This window comes from Protopterus annectens, chromosome 4.part1 (assembly GCF_019279795.1).
Source record: "Protopterus annectens isolate FY-2018-M chromosome 4.part1, PAN1.0, whole genome shotgun sequence".
In the NCBI taxonomy this organism is placed as follows: Eukaryota; Metazoa; Chordata; order Ceratodontiformes; family Protopteridae; genus Protopterus; species Protopterus annectens.
This window is the reverse complement of record NC_056734.1, coordinates 774089267-774110782: the sequence shown is the minus strand read 5'-3', so window position 1 is coordinate 774110782 and position 21516 is coordinate 774089267. Positions and strand designations below refer to the sequence as shown.

General features: G+C 39.1%; 1 protein-coding gene across 1 annotated transcript in view; it reads left to right on the top strand.

Annotated features, from left to right (window-relative positions):
• The window catches only part of ARHGEF26 (Rho guanine nucleotide exchange factor 26), a 1375009-nt gene extending 1355516 nt beyond the window's left edge, over nucleotides 1-19493 (top strand). Inside the window, exon 15 of the mRNA XM_044070517.1 lies at nucleotides 1292-19493. Coding sequence (XP_043926452.1) covers nucleotides 1292-1434 — 143 coding nt within the window. The 3' untranslated portion in view covers nucleotides 1435-19493. The remainder of the gene's footprint in view (nucleotides 1-1291) is intronic.
• The last annotated feature ends 2023 nt before the right edge of the window (nucleotides 19494-21516 follow it).

Sequence of the window (21516 nt, the reverse complement as noted above, 5' to 3'; positions counted from 1 at the left end):
TGGTATTTGTCATTGTGTTTGGTTGATAATGTTAATTGGATGAGAGGAAGATAGGTGTGGTGTTTGGGAGGAAAGAAGATAATTAGATTTCGGAAGTGGTCAGGTGATATGGGAGGTAGGAGGAGTGAAGATGATTGGCTGTGAGGAGTGGTCAGGTGATATGGGGTTAGAATAAATGTAGATGCACTGGGGGTGGGTGGGAATTGGGGGTAGGGTAGGGGAGCGGAGTGAGCCCGCAGGGCAAACGGAGCGGGTAGAGACAAGTGAAGGAGCAGTTCAAGAAAAAACAATCAGCAAAACGCTGACTACTGAAGGTAAGTTAGGTGAGGGTAAGAACAGAGATAAGTACTACAATGGTAGTGAAGTGTGGGAGGATAGATAGGTGTTGATGTTTAAAACTCCAGGGTGAAGTATGACAGTGTTGAGATCAAATAAAGTCTTTAGATATGTAGTTCAGAGATAGAATAAGACAGTAGGATAAGCATGAGATAGCAAGGAGAGGGGAAGGGTGCTACTTAGTGGAGAGAAAGTCTATGTAAGGCAATTCTATATGGGAGCTAGCTGGTCTAGGACTAAGGAAGGATATACTAAAGGTTAAGGAAGGGGGGTTACAATGTATATATATATATATATGTGTATATATGTATATATATATATATATATATATATATATATATATATATGTATATATATATATATATATATGTATATATATATGTATATATATATATATATGTATATGTATATATGTATATATATATATATTATATATATATATATGTATATATCTATATGTATATATATGTATATATATATATATATATATATGTATGTATATATATATATATATATATATATATATATATATATATATATATATATATGAAGTGGGTCTAATGTAGCTGCTTTTTGCAAGCTGTCATAAACTGAGTCAGTCACAACTATATCAGATAACAAATTTAGGAATGGTTATAAACAGCCACATTAATGCAAGCCCTTGCATTAAAGTCCCATTCTCCTGTGAAGACCCAGGCCAGTTCCAGGATGTTGAACTTCTAGTCCAATGAGAGTAAACCAAGTTAGAACTTAATTCCCATTTTATTTTTGTCTAATTGTCTTCCACTAGCTCATTCTACTCTTTCTGTGTCAGCTTGCATGTGTACAAGCAAAGTCCAACAGAAAAAAGACTTGTAATGCTTTTGTTCTCTGTCTGTTAAGTATTGAAGTAAAAGTGTACTTCCTGGTAGAAGGGAAAAGTTTATGATGCTGTATATATTTTTTTTCCTTTTAGACTGGTATGAAGGAGAACGCTTGCGTGATGCAGAAAGAGGCTGGTTTCCTGCGGACTGTGCACGGGAGATTACATGCCAGATGACAATGGACAAGAACATGGAGCGGATGGGGCGTTTGCTTGCATTAGAAACAAATGTATAGCTGTGACTTGGCATTCTGTGTGCTGCCATCTCCCCACCATGAGAATCTGCACTGACGATTGATGTGCAAATGCATCTGAGATGTAGTGGTAACACTCCACCAATAGAAATATTTATATCGTGAAGAAATGACTAAGAAACTGATTTCAGAACATGGTGCAGATATTACCACACTTCCTATGATCTTACTCATCTTAGAGGCGTGGTATTGCCTCTCTTTGCACTACAAACTTGAATGTCTCTGAGACCTTTGAGAATTGGTCTATTGACATTGACTGGTCAAAAGCATTGACTACTTTATTACTGAAACAGGGAATGGGTGTAATATTTTTATTTGTAAATATTTTTAAATTGTAGGATCAAGTCTTGGGGTCTGCATGTTTTTACTTTTGTCCTTCTTTAAAGAAGATTCATATCAGGGATTGTAAAATTTTCTAATGCAACTAAAATGTACAGCCACATTAACTATGGAATTTGAATTACAGTTTTTTTTTATCTTGGTTTGTTGAATTGACTGGTTATATTACTGGTGAGTCCACTATGTATCTGATAGCAAAATGAATGAAGACTTATCTACACTTTACAGAAAGCACTAAGGCTCGTCTAATGCAGCTGTAACCTGCCATTAAGAAAAATAAGGATTCCCTTACATGGTATTGGAGTCAAAGTGTGTGTGTGGGGGGGGGAATAAAGGCAAAGGTAACACTGATTATTGAACTAACCACCCTTTCTGACTGTCTTGTTGTACATCCAGAGAGCACCAGAAAATTATAAAGTATAAGAGGGATAAAACACTTGCTGCAACCTAGGTGATGAATTCAAATAGCTTGGGTGCTGGATTTCGCAGACATGGAAGGTGTGCATGTCCATCCAGAGTAAAAAAGAGAGGTAAGTGAATTTGGGGCCCATGGTCTGTTTTCCCTGGTGAAGACCTAGGAGACAACTGTGCATTGCTGCCTAAGAGTAGGCAAGGCATCCTGCTGACATCAGCCCCTTAGAGAAGTAAGGGGAAGTTCAGCACTGATGCCCATTGCAAATCCTGCTCTTGGGGTATTACCATATATGCACAGGGTTGTAGGGTAATTAAGAGAAACTCACCCTGGTAGCAGTGTGACACTGCCTCAGGTTCCTTAAGCTCCTGTCCGGCACTGGACATAAGTCAGGATTAGCCAGGGTTCGGCAGTAGTGGGTCTGATAGACCTGGAAGTGAGGAGAGGACCTGGGTCAGGAGTAGCCAGAGTGAGGCACCAGTAAGTGTGGTAGACCTGGAGGTAAGGAGAGGAACTGAGAGCAGCTGATGATCAGCTGTGGGAAGCCAAAAAGAAGCACCAACAAAAATAAATTATAAACCGTTAAGACCTGCAAGAAGAAACTAGACTAGAGCATTTTGAAACAGGATACCCATACAGTTCTAGTCGTAAAGGCATACGTTGGACTAATACAGCAGTTCTAAGCATATTAAATGTTGTACTAATGCAAGTAGCACCCTAAGGATTATATATAAGGAGGCAAGTCTGGATATATTGCAGGTGCTGAGAGTAGCATTCTTGGCAAGCATCAAGGACTGAAGAGACACTGATTTCATGAACTTTAACTGTGCCGTGACTTACATAAATGCAATCTGTTCCCTGGGATGGTATTGAAAACCTTATACATAGACAAATTAAAGCTGAGAGAACTTACTTTGAGCTAATGTACACTATTTCCATTATATGTGAAATAGCATTTTGAGTTTAAGGACCTAAAGCCCTATTATTTACTGCCATAATCTTTTATAATTACCTTATGCCAGGATCTAGGGATATTTTGCAAATTGGTGCCTAACTACTCATTTTGTTTTATTTGAAAATCTTTACTGCTGTTTATTTTTTTTATCCCTACAAGCTTAGTTGCCATTTAGAAAGCTGCTAAGAGTAAAGACAAGATAAATGTTGTTTGAGCTGCTTCGGACATATTCTACAATTATACCTTTTCCTGGAGCTTGATAATATAGAATTCTGCCCAAACATGTTACATTTCTCCAGAAGAAATTCCTTTGGTACCATCTGCCTCTGCATTTAATTCCTTGCTTTGAAGTTATAAATATTTGGTCTCCATTTGTATACCTAATACGGTATTATTCTTAATACATGTAGGGAGATTTGTAAATAGCGCTAGTATATGTAGAGAGAGTTGTGAACAGCACTAGAGTTGTTTTAATATATATTAACTCAGTAATAACAAGAAAATTTAATACAATTTCTGACGTAAAATTACATGCATATGTGATTTTAAGTAAACATATCTTTAAAGTGTAAATGGCTCATTAGTGAACAACTTTTGTGTATATGTCAGTTCATTGTATACAATCTGAACACACTGTATGAACAGGCAGTGAATAGCTAGATTAACCAGGATTGTGAAACCCCATGCCTAAAATGAAAAGAAAAAAATTGAATTGCATACTAAATTATAACAGGATTTTTTTCCCCTGACCTAGTCATCATTCCATATAACACTTGGTGTGAATGTATTCAGTGGTATAATCATTAGTTACTCCCAAATGAAGGTTTGTACTTAACATAATGATCGATCTGCAATAGTAGGACTGATGATGGAGGCATTAGAACCATTTAACACGTAGCTTTCTCAGGCTGATTGTAAGCCTTCCTGCTTCCCATCATGTACTGTGGATGCTCTTTTTGTTCAGGTCTTCTCTACTTGCACGTAAACAGTGTAAGGAAGTAAAAAAAGAATGAGAGCAGGCAATGAAAATCCAGACCAGAGACAACAATGGAGAGTATATTATGGAGACTGGACCTCCTCCTTTCAGAGCTGTCATTAAAGTAAGTACATAAGCTTCATATCTGATAAGAGGTGCATCAGCAGAACAGTCAGAAGCTAATCTTGCAAAACCACATAAAATATAAAAAGCGTTCATACAACAAAAACCGGCAACAGAACCCTTAAAAAAGTTAAAACTCTGGTGCCTAGGCACTGCCTTTAAAGGTGTTAGAAGCTAGTCTTCCTGGATGGACATCCTCATTGAAACTTCCATGAATAAGCATGACCTCCATATAAAGCCCTAGATATGGAGATACAGGTTGTAGTGTCTTGCAAAGTTATTGAAGGAAGACCAAGTAGCTGAAGCACAGATATTGTCTGAGGACGTGTTAAGAAGTAAGGTAGTAGAGATGGTTGCTGCTGTAACAAGCACAAGTGAAGTTTAGAAATATTTTGTCCTAGTCTGCTTTAGCAAAGAAAAAAAGGTTGATCTTGATTTTTGTCAACATTGAATCTGTATTTTCTTTAAATGTTCATACAGTGAAAAAAGATAACCCTATTACTGGCTGATGTAGTTGGGAGTAAAATGGAAAATTGATGCCTAAACTTTTAGTGGTCTCAGTGGCCACTTTAGGCAGTAAGAGAAACTTTGCCTGAAACAGAAAAGATATTTTTACTGAAAGAGCATGAAGTTGGGAGATTTTTTTTCCCGGTGGAGGTAAGAGACACCATAAAGAAGTTTTGTCAGGACAAGTACTTTAAGTATGCAGGATAAGCAAGTTCGGACAGTAGAGTTAGGTCTTCCAACACAAGTCCTGTAGTAGGTCATGGTCCAGACAGGGGCTTAAGAAGAAAATGTCTTTTTTCACAAGCATTACAGACTTTAAGGTAAAGCATGGAAGTAGAGTTTAGAATTGACTGAAAACTGGAGATAGCCAAAGGATGAACTTTGAAGAGTAAAAGTTGCCAGAAATCAAAGATGTCTAAAAGGCAGTTTAGAATGGAAAGAACAGGAAATCTAAAGGGGTCTGGCCCTTTTGAGATGCCCGAAGGAACAGTTTTGTGAATAGTCTTTGAAGTACAAGGTTTTTAGAAAAGGGAAGAACTTTGTATCCATTGTGATGGAAAAAGGTTGAATTAAAAGCTAGTAGTAGAATTGGAGAAGTTATGCTCCAAGACTTAATGAGTAAACAGTGGGTGAGGTTTACTGGAAAGGAAGATCAAGGTGACCTTAGTGAGACATAAAGCACACATCTTCTTCAGCACATATAAATGTGAAGTGGAGGAACCATGACCTTTTGAGGCCAAAGGAGGCTAAAAGAGTAAACAGATTTTGAGGAGCATGTTCTTCCTTTGTTACTACCTCATCATCAGAACAAATGAGAGGGGGAACATAGAGACCACCATGCAGCTGTCTGCATATCGGTGCATTATTGGGCTGACCTGCTTCATGAAGAATGAGAGAGTTGCAGCTCTTGTGCAAAGGTGAAAAATGTCACATCACAATTTGCACCACAGATAGAATAGCTTCTGTGCAATGGAGTTGCTGAGAGACTATTCATGGGACATCAGGAGACAATGGCTTAGTCTGTGTACAAAAGAGTTAATGTCTTATGAAATTTGGTTAATGATGAGGAAGTGGTTACACTGAAAAACCCTTGCAAAAACTCTCATGGCCTCTTGGCACAAGAGCAAGTAAGATCACGTCTCCCCTGCTCCTTGTTTTGCTGTCAGATCGTGTTCCTGTTGCTGAAGTGTATGGCTATCTCTGCCTGAGAGATGGAGGTCAGAAAAGCTGAGATGGTAAGTGGGTGAATTACATCTCCAGAATACTAATGTGAAGATAGAACTCCTGCCAGTTTTAGTGCCCCCATCCCAGGGCAGACATTCGTGTGGCAGTCAACACTTGAATTTGTGTATGTGGAGGAGATGCCCTGTAGCTAAATGAATGAAGTTCAACAACTGCTGTCAATCTGCTTTGCAAGCACCCATGTTCTTGATGTAATGGGATCTGGGATCTGGATTCTGGGACTGATATACTCAAACTATCCACTGGACGACTGTCATGTGCAGTCTATCGAAAGGTACTATTTACTGTGACCATAGGGTTTTAATGGAAGTCTTCCTGAAACTGCGTGGGATACATTGATCTTGGATTTAACAGAATGTCTAACATATCCTGTGGAAGACTTACTTAGTGAGTCATGTCATGTACCCTTCAAAGGCCAGAACTTGTGGTGGTTGTACCTGGGACATTGAAGATTCACAGAGATCCCCAGGAAATAAAACAGTCCAAACAAAGACTCCCTGTGTGATGTAAGAGGGCCCACAGTTGGAGCTGTAAGGAACTAGTTCTCTCAATGTGGCAAGATCTTGGCCACCTACATTGTCTGGTGAACTACTACTGTGGACAAGCATGACAAGGTGGAGACTAGACTAAATGAAATACTTCAGTGCTGATCATGTCTGGCTCCTACTCAAAATTACAAAGTCCATCCTGGACTCCTTGGTAATCTGTATGCAGAAATTGTCTTGAAGATCTTAGCCGCACATCCAGTCTCTTTCTGACAATGATGGAAAGACTGACTGGACTATGACCAGTATGAAAGGCTTATTCGGGGATAAAGGTAATTAGATTGCTGAGATGTAGTAATTGCTTGCGCTCCTTTGTTTTCTTGGTCACAAAATGGACAAGCATTCCATACCTTTTTCCAGGGGAGATGAGTAAACATTGCCTCATTACTTCTCTGTCTTCCTTCACCGGCTCATACAGCCATTAATCTGACCCACATTGTCTGGGATATAGTCAGTACTTTAGCTCCCCACACCAATGGAGCTGGCTACAGTTGTCACCACAATAGGCTTAGTAGCCGATTGAGCCATGGAAGGACAGTAAACCTGGAAAGAAACCTAGATTTGAAAGCATTTCTGTTAATTTTGGGAAGGAAAGAGGAAGTAGCAGCTCCCTCTGCCACAGACTTGGGTACTGCAAGTGTCCTAGAGGAAGATAGGGGAGAAGAGCTCAAGGACTCCTCTGACTTTTTGCTTGAGGTGACATGAATTCAAAGAAAACCCCTGCAGTGCCAGATGTATTTCTTAAAACAGTCGACACTAGGAAGTTATCTGATGCACTTGAATAACAAAGACACTCCATCTGTCATTTGTTGAGCAGTATTGTCCTACCACAGATACAATTGTGGAATGACTTCTGAGATGTTGGAAAGGGCCTCGGCCAAAACGACTAATGCACAGTAGAACTGGTTTAACTGTGAAGTATTCAAAACTGATGAAAGACTTACAACAGGGGAGCAGTGAAAGAAACACAAAAGAGAAATTAATAAGCAAGTCTGTACTCAATAATAATAATAAAAATAATGCGAAATGTTGCAAAACAGCAGCCTGGGGCAACTTTCCTTTACCAAAAAAGTACAGCAAAGAAGATCTAGAGAGGTAGCACCTATGGTGCGTGACTGGAAGTAGGGAAGGCTCCAGGCAGTCTGAGAAGGTTTTATTTGCATAGTCCTAATGCCTGTGACATCAGTCCTGCTATTGCAAAAGGTAAGACTTTTTCATATTCGTTGCTGCTTAGGTGCAGTCTCCTATGGATACAAATTAAACCACTCTTTAGCACATTTTCACATTCCTGTATTTTTATAACCACTAATATATTCAGAATGCATGAATGAGTAGGCAAATACTGTAAGGAAAAAAATCATGTCGTCTTTGAAGCTCTTCTCATTTTTGTTAATTTTTTTTAATGTTTGGCAAATTATTTCTAGTATATTACTTAATATGTGTGAAAATGAGCTGGAGTTGTAAGTAGCATGTTGCACAATGATTTGTTTTACTCTACTGAGTAACGTTGAGAAGCAATGCCCGTTTAGCCCTTATATTTACTTATTGACTGAAATAATGATCAGTGATGAATCAGTGTAAAGCCAACAGCATTATGTCATGATTTTTATAGCACTTAATCATAAATTGGCTATTTAGACTTCATGATTTAAACAGTGCAGCTCTCTGACACTAACATTAATAGGCGTTTACAGAATTTGGTGACAGACTAGTGTTACATAACCTAGGTGGGCAGCCTTTTTCAGCAAGAGGTCATAACCAAACATACTAGCTCAAAAAAAAAACATACTAGTTCTTCTGTAGTCTTCATGATCTTAATATGAATGTCTTGTACATCTTAAGGTGTTTCCTGACACTATTTTAGGCATTCAACACCCGATAAATAACAATGTCCATATTTTGTCTCTCTTCAACTAAGGATAACTTCCATCTTTATCATTTTTTGGTCTCTCTCTCTTTTTTCTTCACCTTTATTTTTTGCTTCTGTTACGGAAGACCTATTTGTGTTCAGCATCTTTTCGCGTATTTTGGCAGATTACTTATTTAACTCTTATTTTAGATTGCATCTGTGACTCATCTTTTTCACTGTGGTCCAAGCCTAATTTTGATTAGTTCTCACCAGTGGCTTTTATAGATTTAATAGATATTCTAAGCAAGACCTATCAACTGTCCAGATTTTCACAGAATGTCTAGATTTTTAACTCTTGTTTTTCGCCTGTCCCTCGTAATGTTTGCAATTTTTTAACAAATCATTGAAGACTGAAGTCAATAAATAATAGAAATTTTAATTGTAGAATTTCCATCCTTCTCAAAATGCATGATTGCATAAAACCTTTTAGTATGTTAGGTTTCTAAGTTTGTAAAAGCAGAAGTTTAAAATGTTGGGACAAAGGCCCTATTTTTGGGAGAGATATGGGCCACTAAGTCTTATGACCATTTAACTCCTGGCAGTACCCTCCCTCACACTACACCTCCTTTCTCCAGGAGGGTCCTAACAGTCAGTACCAGATTAAATTTGTGGCTACCCATCCAGTCAACTAGGTCATACTTAAAGGAAGGCAGTGGCTCATGCTGATTAACAAGCAAGAAAAGTTTATAGAGATGTTGAGAGATCATGGATTACAAATCTGTTCCTCCCTTGAGTTTTATTTATCTATTGGTGACACTTTTGGTGCTTTCTTTAGTATTGATGGTGATATTGGACTTGTGGAGGCATCAGAGGTTCAGGATAACTGCGTCTCTAATGGTGTGGTAAGTGAGACAGAAATCTCCCCTCCATAGTCAAAGACAACGAATAAAGGAATAGAGCTTCCAGCCTCTGCTGGTAACTCAGGGACATTAGGCTGTGATCTTTTTGGTTAGGAATCTTTGAGGGTTTTCCGTTTCTTAGATATGTTTAATGAGGTGCATCCCAAAGGCACCATTGTACTCTATAATTGGTCTGTTCAGTGCTGAGTATAAGGGACTGATTAATACTTTAGACCATAATGCTATTCCTTTGGAAATTAGCTGTGTTAAATAAAAGGATTTCCTGGTGACAGTTGTCACATGATGGTCAAAAGAAAGGGAGGGTTTACCAACCCCCAAGTTTCTAAGTCCCTGAATACATTTTCATTTTGTAGCTGTCTATACAATATGATGACGAGGGTCGGGTTGTCTACCAAAAGTGTTGATAATACATTTTTTAGCATTTAGTTTGATACCATTTTTAGTACACCAAAAGTTTACTAGGGTATGTTAATTCTGGAAGATCTTTGGGTTGAGAGGGTGACCTAACGTCAACTCTCTGTATTTAGTAACCTGAAGAGTTTTAGCCAGAGGTCTTGGCTATCTACTTGAAGATCTAAGAAGTAAATGTCAAAAAGCAGACGTCCAAACAATGAGCACTGAGAGAAACCACAAGTCACTTTCTTTCTTTCTGATGAGGCATTTACAAGTCACACTATGTGGGTTCTGTCTTTCAGCCAGTTTGCTGTCCATCTTACTAGAGATGGGCCAGTTTTTAAAGCATGTATATTGCCAACATGGGGAGGCCAAAAACAGGAGTGTCCCTTTATCTATTATGTCATTAGCCTAAGTACACAGTTCTGTACTACCCTGTATGTAAACATGCCTGGCACATCGCTGACTGTTCCTTTGGTTTGGCTAAGCCCTTTTTCGTTCCTTCTGTAGTGTGTCCTCAGTCTTCCCAAAATTACATATCATTTATAAGGAAGCACTTTAGTCTGTTCCTGCTTTCTATAGTGTTGTTCACAAAAAAAAAAAATGATGTCCAGCATATAGTCATTCATTACCTCACAGGTTAATGTGGTATCTGAAGGCTGAACCCCCTTTTGCCCTGTTATTAGAACAGTTTCTAATTTGCTCATGCTTCCAAGTCCCAGGTCCTCCAAAAGATACATAAGTCTTTAATGTGAGGTCTCCGTTCCCAGTCTGAAGCAAGAGGTTCTACCCTATGTGGAGGGGGTATGATATTATATCATAAAGCTTGCATGCCCAAGGATGTTGCAGTGCTGACTGTGAGGTTTCATTGGCTACAGCGTCACCATGTGCTCACAGAATACTCTATTTTTGAACCTGTGTAACTCAATACAGGAGTAGGGGAGAATCCCCCTTCTGTTTTCTAAGTGATCATCCCTTTCTCCAATCAAACCAGTCAGAGGTCTTGAAAACTATATTCTCTTTGTGGTCAGGGGAGCTCAAGGTTCCCCTTGGTTCAAAGAGTATGGCTTGTTCCAAGAACTGGTATCAGATATTGCACACATGCTTCTGCAGAGCACCTAAATTGTGTCATTGGACAAGGTAGACACCTCCCTCAAGTCTACTCCAGTGGATACAAGACAGCATGCTTTGGGGCTTTCATCCACTCCCCTTGTCTTCACTAAGGAGATGTCTTTGTGGTCTAAGCTTTGTAAGAAAAGGAACTCCTGTTTGTTTCCTTACCTCAGTCTTTTGAATGCTTCCTTCAGTGTTCTTCCTTGTGGGTGACTGTAGTTTGGAAAACCGTCTTTTATACAGCTCAGAAGAAATCCTCCATTAGGATAGCTTAGGACACACTCTAATATTGCTTTTTTTTTCTTCCCTTGAAGAGGACCCAGAAAGTAATGATTCTGGCAGCATCAGTGAGGACATACCAGGGAGTTCTGGGAGAAGTGCTGCTGTGCCTTTTAGATTTAGTGGCAGTCACAATCTTTGTGTTACTGTTTGCATGCCTGAAGATGTTGCAGTGTTGACAGTGAGGTGTCAATGACTATAGAACCACCATGTTCTCACAGAACTGCTGTTTATGTTGGCCCCTTTAATCTAGGTCTTGTGTGGACGAGAATCACCTCCTATTTTCTGGAGGGTCTTCCATTTCTTCAACCAAACCAATTAAGCTGGTCTTGCAAACTATACTTTCTTTGCAAGCTGAAGAGCTCAGCTAGGCTCCCTCTTGGTTCACAGAGGGTGGCTTCTTCTAAGAACTTGTGCTCTATGTATACCATTTAGAGCTCAGGGCAGCACTGCCAGCCCTGAAGAGCTTAGATAAACAGCTACTTTTTGAGTTTGACCACATCCAGTCTGTCATGTGATACTGCAACAAACAAGGGTGCACAATAAATATCAAATCTACTTCACATAGGGAAGAATCACTTGTTTAGATTTAGGCCGTGCAGTCAGTCATCCTTGTATGCACTAAGCCAGGTGTTCAGTATTCTGTTGGCACTCTATATTCATAGGACACATCTGGTAAGACTTCCCAGAATTGTAGCAATCTGAAGAGCAACCCTTTTTCCAGCCAAATGAAAGAGACCATTCCTGCATGTTTAGTTTACTGAGGCAAGGGAAATAGTGGTGGATGGTGGATGGCTGCCATGGCATGTGAGGATTTTGTGTAGACATTCCCATCACTTCCACATTTTATCACAAAATTCAAAGAAGAAAGACCAACATTCATTATTGCCACCTCACAGTGCTCAAGAAAAGGTATAGTTTCAGGCTTCACAGTTCACAGTGGTACAGGGATCCCTACCTATCCTAGTCAGAGGTGCCCACACAGTGTTGGGGGTCAGACATCTCTACCTTAAGGCTTGGTTCCTTACAGAGATCCCCTTGTTCTAACTTGTCAACTCAAATCTCGGAGATAAGTGAGGGTGTTAGGAACCCATACAATCACCAGGTTTATACTTCCATTTGGGGACAATTTTCAGTCTGAGTGAAGTCATGTGTAGCATCTCACGCTGTCTGCATGTGATCATGATGTATTTTATACACCTGTATAACCTGGGCCTCCGTTATTCCTTAAGTAAGGTATGTCTGTCTGTTGTTTTGTACATTATGACCTTGTGAATAACAAGATTATGACCCAACACCTTCCGGTTAAATAGTTCCTGAAAAGAGTGCTACATCTTCATCCTCCTGAAGAACCTAACCCCCTCCACGGTACCAGAGTGTTTTTATAGAGGGGTTTGCCCTTCTGCTGTTTGAACCTGCTAGCTTAGTGGGACTAAATTTTTTTTCTTGAAAACTGCACTTTTTGGTGGCCATCTTCCTCATGCATCACATTTACAGCTTCAGCTGTAAGTGCAGGTAACCAGATCTGTTCCTTCAAAATGATATAATGCCCACTTGAATGAACTGTCATCAGCCTTTCAGTTTTATTGGTAAGCATAGAAATGAAGGCAGAGAGGACCCCTCACACCCTGAATGTACACTTTTAACTAGTCTAATATTTGAGGCAGGCTCCCAAAGCTTAGAAATACAGGCCATTTGCTTATCTCATTTTTCTTCAGGAAGGGAAGATTTTATGCTGATCAAGCAACTGTTTCCTTAGTGGATTGCCAACTGCATTATCTTTTTCCATTGGTTGTGTGGGTACCCACAGGTAAATGCTGTAGTCACCGCTGATTCCACTAGAGATTAGCTGCATCCAGTTTTGTTTCAAGAATGTCTGGAATATAAATGTTTGTGCCACAGCCAGTTGTTATTTATTGTTCACCTACACCAAGCATTATATAGTCTCATCACTGCCACAGAGTTGGACACATTTGGGAAGTCATTTTTCCAGTACTTTACCATTTCAGTTCCATACTTTTGTGATCTACTTCCTGCTTCTACTGTTGGGGTAATCTTTAAAGTTCAGCTACAAATGGGAGCCATCAAGGAAAGCCCTCGATAGCTGAGTCTTTGTTTTCAGTATCAGTTGATCAACTAGAGGACCTTTTCTCCATCCCTGTGAAGACTACGTGGTTCTGTACCAGCTCCTTCCACTGATGTTCCTTGTAAGTTAGGCACGTCTATGCTCTTACTTCACTTGTTTAATGGTGTAGTGGCAAATGTATTTAATTCACAGGAAGGTGCCCACTGGTGAACTCTTGAGCATAATTACATTGCTAGTGCACTACACCATGGAATGCATCAGTACAGGCACATGGATGACACTGAATGCCAGATTTTGCTCAAAAATACCAAATACCAGTTGTTGTAGAAAAAATATCAACATAGGTCCTGTCCAGAATTGTCCTGTAATAGGTCAGCTGCTGCATTAATGGCATATTTTTTGTTTTGATTTGTGTTGCAATAGCATACATTATCTCTGCAGTACCCTTTAATTTTCGCTACATGCATTGCATTGTAAGTGCCCTAATGCTGTAGTACTGTAATTAATGAAACATTTCTTCAGTAGTTAATTAGGTCAAAACACCTTGTCTTCACTTAAATAGCTAAAACTGTAGGTCTAACTTAAGCTTTCTGCAGTGGATAACGATTCTTTGTTCTGTTAGCTGCATCTCTGCAGTTTCTGTCTTTCCTTCCATTCTCAAGAGTTTAAATGCCTCCTTCTGGTAAATGCTTTGGCATTGAGTGTTATATTGGGAGGCCATGCCAAGCACTGTGCCACCTAGCTCCTTTCTGACAGTCACACAGTTTGGATCATAAGAATTAACATTTATCATGAAAGAGTTCCTTTGTTTAATGTTTACGATGCTGAAACTTGCATAGTAATCATGTGGCTGCTAGATCACAAGTGAGAATCCACAAACAGCATTGCATATATATTGTTTGAGCAAAGAGCATGAAGTGAAGCTGTTCTGCAAGTACCAGTACTTCATTATAGTTAAGTTCTACTTCAATTATGGTAGCTGTTTACAGTGTACAGCCAAGTACTAGCAGAAAGACCCTGCACTCCTTTCCATGCCAGTGCCAGAGCAGTGGGAAAAGGTGAGGGAAGTGAAGACTAAACATCAGTCATACCCTTCTGTGAAGTCTGCCCATGAATGTTTGAGGAGTTGTCCATAGCCAGACAATAAAAAGGAGTTTAAAAGAACTGCACTCCTGCCAACCAGCTTGAAGGGCACTGCATCCCAGGGTGTCTACATTTCTTGAGTATCCAAAGCATACTTATTCCAGGTGTATTTCCATAGTAGCATTTCTAGAGTCACATGGCATAGGTCTAGTGGTTAGAGTCCACTTTCTAGACATTTCCCTGACAGTATTCTTCAATATTCTGAGAGCAGAATCAGATTTTACAAGTTCACAAATCATTTAATTTTTGATGTGAACAAGTACATTCTCTAGGAACATGAGATGATGCCAGCCTAAAGCCTTTACAGGCATTTCCAGACTGCCGCTTCTCATAAGTGCTTTCTTGGGTGTCAGACTCTTGTGACTCAACCCACTGTGTTTGCCTTGTAAGTATTGACCATCATACTCTGGAGGTGGTCTTGAAGGGCTACTCTGTCCTCCCAGGAGGGGATTCAGAGGAACAAGAGACCCATTTTCCTGAGACAGATGAAGACAGTAAGTCTTTTCGTGATTATAGTTCTCCTTAGATTACCCCACCTTTTTGGGGATTCTTGGGTTTGTAGTTCACTGACAAGAACTTTGTCTCACAACTAAAGATTGCAGTCTTGACTTCTGCGAATTGTCTTTGTGGGGTCTGTATGTTCTCTGCATGGGTTACTATGGATATTTCACCTTCCTCCACAAAACCTGCTAGTTGAAATTGTTTCTATCCATCTATATATTATAGATATATATATATATATATATATATATATATATATATATATGTGTGTGTGTGTGTATACACACACACAAACACACATATATAGTACTTATCTATACACTGGGCCAGCTTACTTGGTTAAGAAATGATGCATGAATAAAGTCCCATAAAGAACATGACCTTTTGGATCACTCCTCCCATGATAGACCCTGTCCATAAAGATGCTTCCTTTGTAGTCTAGAAGTGTGCAAATTCTACACCAGAGTAGCTTGATGCCTTCTACAAGCACCTAGCAATATACAGAGAAATCCCAACCTAGCATCTTGAGCTAGACTCCTGTATATTTTTTTTGATGCAGCTTAAGCTTCACAGATTTCCACCTTACCACTTAATAGCATTGGACAGAGTCAGCAGAACAGTGTTTTTCTTTCCCTTGCTAGGGATTAAGTTACACGTTTCATTTCTGTAGTCTTGGATCCTGTACTGCTGAGTAGACCAAGCACTGGAGAATGCTGGCAGACATCCCTGACTTAACAGTCTTGTTTAAGACCCTTACTACTGTATGAATACTCAGTTTGTATGTATTCTGCCATATGTTTGTTGTTGATGTTTCTGCTGCAGGCTCAGTAATGTGTCTGTGCTAGCATAATGTGGCATAGATATTTTCTCACTGAATGATGAGTTCAGGAATGCCATGCTGGTTGCCCTCTGTGAGAAGGTCTCCCATGAATTGTTTCAAGATATATAAAAAAGAAACAGAAATGGACAGTTATCACTGTGAGGGGTGTATTTTACAATATCTTGCAGGCCTTCCAGATATCCTGGGAAGAGGTTGTGCTCATGTGAAATGCTGTGGGCTCACAAGCACCAGGCAGCATTGCCTCATCTGAATCTGATAGAAGAAAAGTGTAGAAGGGCATCTCCTCTAGCCCAGCAGTTACAGTCCTGACAGCTGACCAGGACTTGCAAATAGCGGTAAGTTCCCTGAGTTCAGTTCAAATTGGAGATGCATCACAAAAGACTGTTGTTTCAGTGGTCATGGAAAGCTGCGTATTAGAGCTTTTAGGTGCTCCAAGAAAGAGCACTGTTAACATACCAAAGCATCTTCACACAACTTCTGCAACAAACATGGACTGTACTCTTAGTTGGAGAATGGTAAATGGTTCTCCTTTCAACATTTCCTTGTTCTGAAGACCGTGTGAAACATACTTTCTTGCCATCCTTGACTTATGCAAGCACATCAGAGACAGAAAGAGTCACAGTAATTCAAGTACTATATGATTAAACAAATATATACTTCATGGGAAGGACAAGAAACGGGAAAGAAGTGAAACTGCAGAAAAAATAACATTTATCCAGAGCAAATCTTTCTTGCATTAATTCATCAAACATTCTCAAGGCATCTCAGTGTTATGTCCCTTTGGGAATAAAGTGTTATATCTTAAAATAAATTGGTCTTCCACATTGTAAGTCTAATAGTTTGGGTCCCTGCTTGGCAAACATGGCTTACCAATAACCAAAAAAAAAAATTAAAAGCATTAAAACTGTTCTTCATAACTGTCTGCTGCATGTACAGCCATTATACTTTGCATACTCATTCACTTTACATTTGATTTGTCCTGTATAGATGATAAAAAAATAACTTTAACAGAGAAAAGTGATTGCTGGCATTTGCTGGTTTCCTTCAGTTTCATAGCTTTTTACCAAAGGAGATATCACCTAGTACCGGTCAGAGACTAACAGTGTGACCCATTAAATAGATGCTATCCAAATATCCCTGGTGAAAATTTGTGATCACCCATCCAGTCACCCAGATTAATTTTAAAAGTTGTTATGGAAGTAATCTGACAGGAAGGGGCAGCCTGTTCAAGAAACAGGGTACACTCTGTTAGTTGTGTGTCATGCCATCTGGTGGTACGTTATTGGTAACTGATGTCATAGTGTAGGTTTAGGGCTCTAGAATGGATGTTTGCTTTAATACTTGTTCTATTTAGGTGAAGCCTGAAGGAGTTCAGAGAGTCTGGGTCATTCATAGCACAGAAATCTACACAAGGATAACATTGGGAAGAGGGAGAGAGTTTTTAGTCTATCAGAGAAGCTAAGGACACTACAACTGAGATCTTTTTTAGTGAGGAAACATTGAGGTCTATCAATCTGGTTTATGATCTTGGTGAGGTATATGCAGAAGGTGCACTATATAAAAAAAGGGATGAATACAGTGGAACTAGGATGTCTCTGAACCTTGATAATCAGTGCAATGTAAAGGAATTCCTAACCATCACAGAAATGTGTTGGGCTAAGGAGGGACCATTATTATACATACCCAGATTCATATTTAACTGGAATGTTATCTGTATATTAAGCAGTAGTGATACTGGACTTACCAGAGGAAACTGCATTGCTTGGTGTTGATGGTAAGTCCATGATTAATGAACCAAGCATTTGTTTGGCCAAGCTCCTGCTAGAGAATCTTAGAATTGGAATGGGATTGGATAACCACCCCAAGTGTGCAGTTGTCAGCAAACTTGGTTAGCCATAATCCCTTAATGTTCGCTTTTATGTCACAAAAGTGTATATACCACAAAGGAGGGGAACCCAGGACAGAGCCCTGTAGGATACCACTATGGCATTTTTTTTTCTGTTAGAATAAATATGCCTAACCTTAACAGTATGGGTTCTGTTAGACACACAGTTACCAATTCAGCAAACTCTGTATGTGTCAATATTGAGCTAAGAGAGTTCGTCAATAATCCTAGTAAGGGAGTTGTGTCAAAGATAAGGTCCAGTATACAGTGTGGATTGTGTGCTCCTTGTCCATGACTTTATTAACCCTTTCAAAAAAACAACCAGGTTGAGCAGGCTTGAGCTTTTCACAAAGCTGAACTGGTGTATTTTCATAGATATAAAGTCACATATGTCATTGTTTATTAGTTTAACTGTAATACATTCCATATCTTTGTAATAATACTAGTGAGACTAGCAGGCCTGTAATTGCCATAGTCCATAGATTGACCACATTTATGTAAGGGCACTACAATGGCCATTCTCCACTCCTCTGAGGCATAAGCTGTTGGGAGACTCATGTTGAAGGGCTAATGCAAGGGTTTTGCCAAGTAGGATTTATTCTTCTTAGCAGGTATCCAGAGATATTTTCAGGACCCTTGGAACTGCTATTTTCAATTTTGGAGTGTACAAAAAGCACTTGATCCAAATTGTTCTCAGTAGGAGAGGTGAAAATGAATTCAAGCACCTGTGATGGGAATAGAATCCACAGCCTTCTGATAGGTTTGTAGGTTATTACTAGGCTAATGACCACTATGGCCTTTTACAAGCCTAGCCATGCACACCAACCCATTTTGTGCCCAAATACCTTGGGTATCTGTTGGCTGGATGTCAGTAAGGAGGTGGCTAAGGGATTTGTGTGAAGGGGGATGTGAATTAGGGAATGTTTTTACTTACTGACCACCTCTATCCATCAGAGACATGGAAGCCAAACCAGGGACGAATTTGCAATTTCCCATCCAATGGTCAAGGTTTTGTTTGAATAACATCAGGGATGAACTCTGCTTCACATAGATGGGTTGCCTGTTCTGTAACATGGGGATCCTTTGAGTCAGATATCTGTCCCTCCAGTATGTTCTATCACAAGTGAAGTTCAAATCCTGATCTTCCAGCATAAAAGGCAAGTGTCCATCATGTTGTCCCACTGACATTTTCTTGATAGTGCTGGGCCTCACTATTGCAGGTCTCAGAATTTCAATAGGGAGTCAGACTTCAGGGCCTTTGCATTTAGACCTCCATCCTGTTGCAGCGAGTCATAAGGTTTAATCATACTTTGGACTGGGATTCCTCCTAGAGCTACTTATGGCAAAAGGCTTCCGAAGTCCAGTAAAACAGATATATACTCAGTATATCAGCTGACCTGGGAGAAAGCCTTCTGCAGTGTATGCACATTACCATCCCTGGTACTGGGCTGGTCTGGTCTGTCCCATCCTATGAAAGCAAAAGGCTTTTCTACAAGTCAAGCAATTATTTAGTTTGCTAGACTCGTGTGTGTGTGTGTGTGTGTGTGTGTGTGTGTGTGTGTGTGTGTGTGTGTGTGTGTGTGTGTGTGTGTGTGTAGTGTCTTCTTGACTTACAGATTATGCTTGCTTAATGGATGGTAGTTAAGCTGAATGGCATAGCGGGGCATGCTCTCATGGTCCCAATGGTGACAGTGTGGCTTGTGCTGGTTGGAAGTGTGCATGTCCTAGAACATAATATAAGAAAGAGAGAGAGATATTGCTGAGCTGAGGATAGCAGAACATTCTAACAATAGCTGTTGTGGTATGTACTGTTGTATTCGCTGGAGTGTGGGGAGTGCCTTCTGTGTGGAGTCTGCATGTCCTCCCTGCGGTTGGATGGGCATTCGAAAGACATGCGTAAATGGGCTTGCCTTCGTTGAAGGTTGGATGTCGAGCTGGCACCTCGGCGTTCATTAAAATCTACTGCCAATCATTAGCGGACCGGAGTTCCGCTGTGGCGACCCCTAACCGGGAAAAGCCGAAAGACAAACAACAACAACAACATGCACTGAGAAAATTTAGGTTTTTATTTTCCATTACAGTCACCTTTTATCAACCAGGCAACATAATAAAATATGTTACAGGAATTTAAAACTGAGGAGAATATAAATAATATACTGCAGAAAATGGTTATGCAGTAGAGCTTTATTTCCATCAAGGAGGCAGAAAATTCTGTTCAGAACACCATAGTACTTTTCAGGTTTGTAACGCATAGTCAGTACTATGGTTTAACTCTCTTCAGCATTTAAATTTGAGTTCTGTCAAAAGTAAAACAACACAGCAGATACTAATATGGCAGTTAGGTTTTTCATTAGATAACCGTATGAAGTGAAAAACATTCACACTGGAAAAAAAGCTACAGCCCTAGTAAAGTTCTGTATTTGATTACCAAAAGTCAAAAAACATATTTGTGTTAAAATCATTTTGTAAGCTACTGTTTAGTTTTATCATTGTCAGCAAGTGCATTATTAGGCTGTTATATAAGGACCATTTGCATTTGACAATTTTGTTACCATCATATTCAAATGACATATAGTGATTTACTCTGAGATAGTTTCAGACAGCAGGAAGATGAAACACTTGCAGTGCTTTTACCAGTACGTGAATAATTTATTAACTGACATAAATCAGAATTTTTAACAGAAAATAATTATTTCCCTATCTGTATAACAGAGTTAATTGAAATACATCACAGCTAGGACTTGTGAATTAGTTTATTTTAAATTTGAAGGTTGATATTTACTAAGCTTGCATGTGTGTATGATTTTGCTAACCTGTCTAGCCACAGTGTCATCCATGAACAGTTACATTTTTATCAAGTTATATTAACATTGTTCTGTCATTATATGTTCATATTATACTGCATGACGACTCTGTTAAATTCCTTGTTTAATGAACAAAATTTTTAAATTCTGTTTAAAGATGTTGCCCACACTAACAGTTCAGAATATGTAGTTTTATAATATAATTTCCAGCAGCATGAAATGTTTTTGACAGATGTCAGAAAATGTTAAAAATTATTCTGTTTAAGAATAAACCTGATTTTCTAGTTTTGTATTATGTATGGTTGTTTTATTCTTTTATACTTCAAGTAAATCAAAGCAGAGGAGCTAAAAATGAAAGGATTAAAACATTTTGTGATTTGAAAGAAGTTGTGTGCCGTGACTGCATTTCTAATCAGTTATAATTTTCCATTTGGTATTTGGCAAGCAGAAAAATGTGTTAATCTTTTGTAACTGTTTTCAGTCGTAATGTGGCAGTAATAGCAACGAAAATTGTTGCAAACTGATAAAACAAATTTGAATGCTGCTTTCATTAAATATGAAGTCCATCAGAACACAGAGTTGCAGATTGTCTCAGTTTTTAAGGTTTCTACTGTATGTCTCCAGCTCTGTGGATCATTTCTGATTTCCATGCGAGCGGGTGTTTTAATATAACTATTCTCAATCATTAGCTGGCCATGCAAAGGAACAGCAAAGAGATTTGTTACAAATGGAAAATAACAGGTTGTATGCATTTAATTTGTATATTGCTTTCATTAAATATAGACTCCGTCTGAGCATAGGCATGTCTGCACAGTATTTAGTGTTGTTTTCTGCCTTATTGTGTCAGATTTGTGGATCGCTCCTGATTTGTGTGGTGTTTGGTGAGTAGGTGTTGTGATCACATGTAGCTGTTTTCAGTCATAAGTTGGCATAATACATTAACAGTAAAGAAAATTGTTGCAGATTGGTAATAGGTTGTATAAACCAAATTTACATGCTGCTTTTAATAAATATACAGGTACCATATAGATATGACTTGCAGGGTGAATTAGTGTTTAGGTTTTCTGCCTAAATTATTCAGATTTCCATTTGGAGTTTGGGTGTTTCGATCACATGTAACTGTTCTTGGTCATGGCCTGTCAGTACAAAGT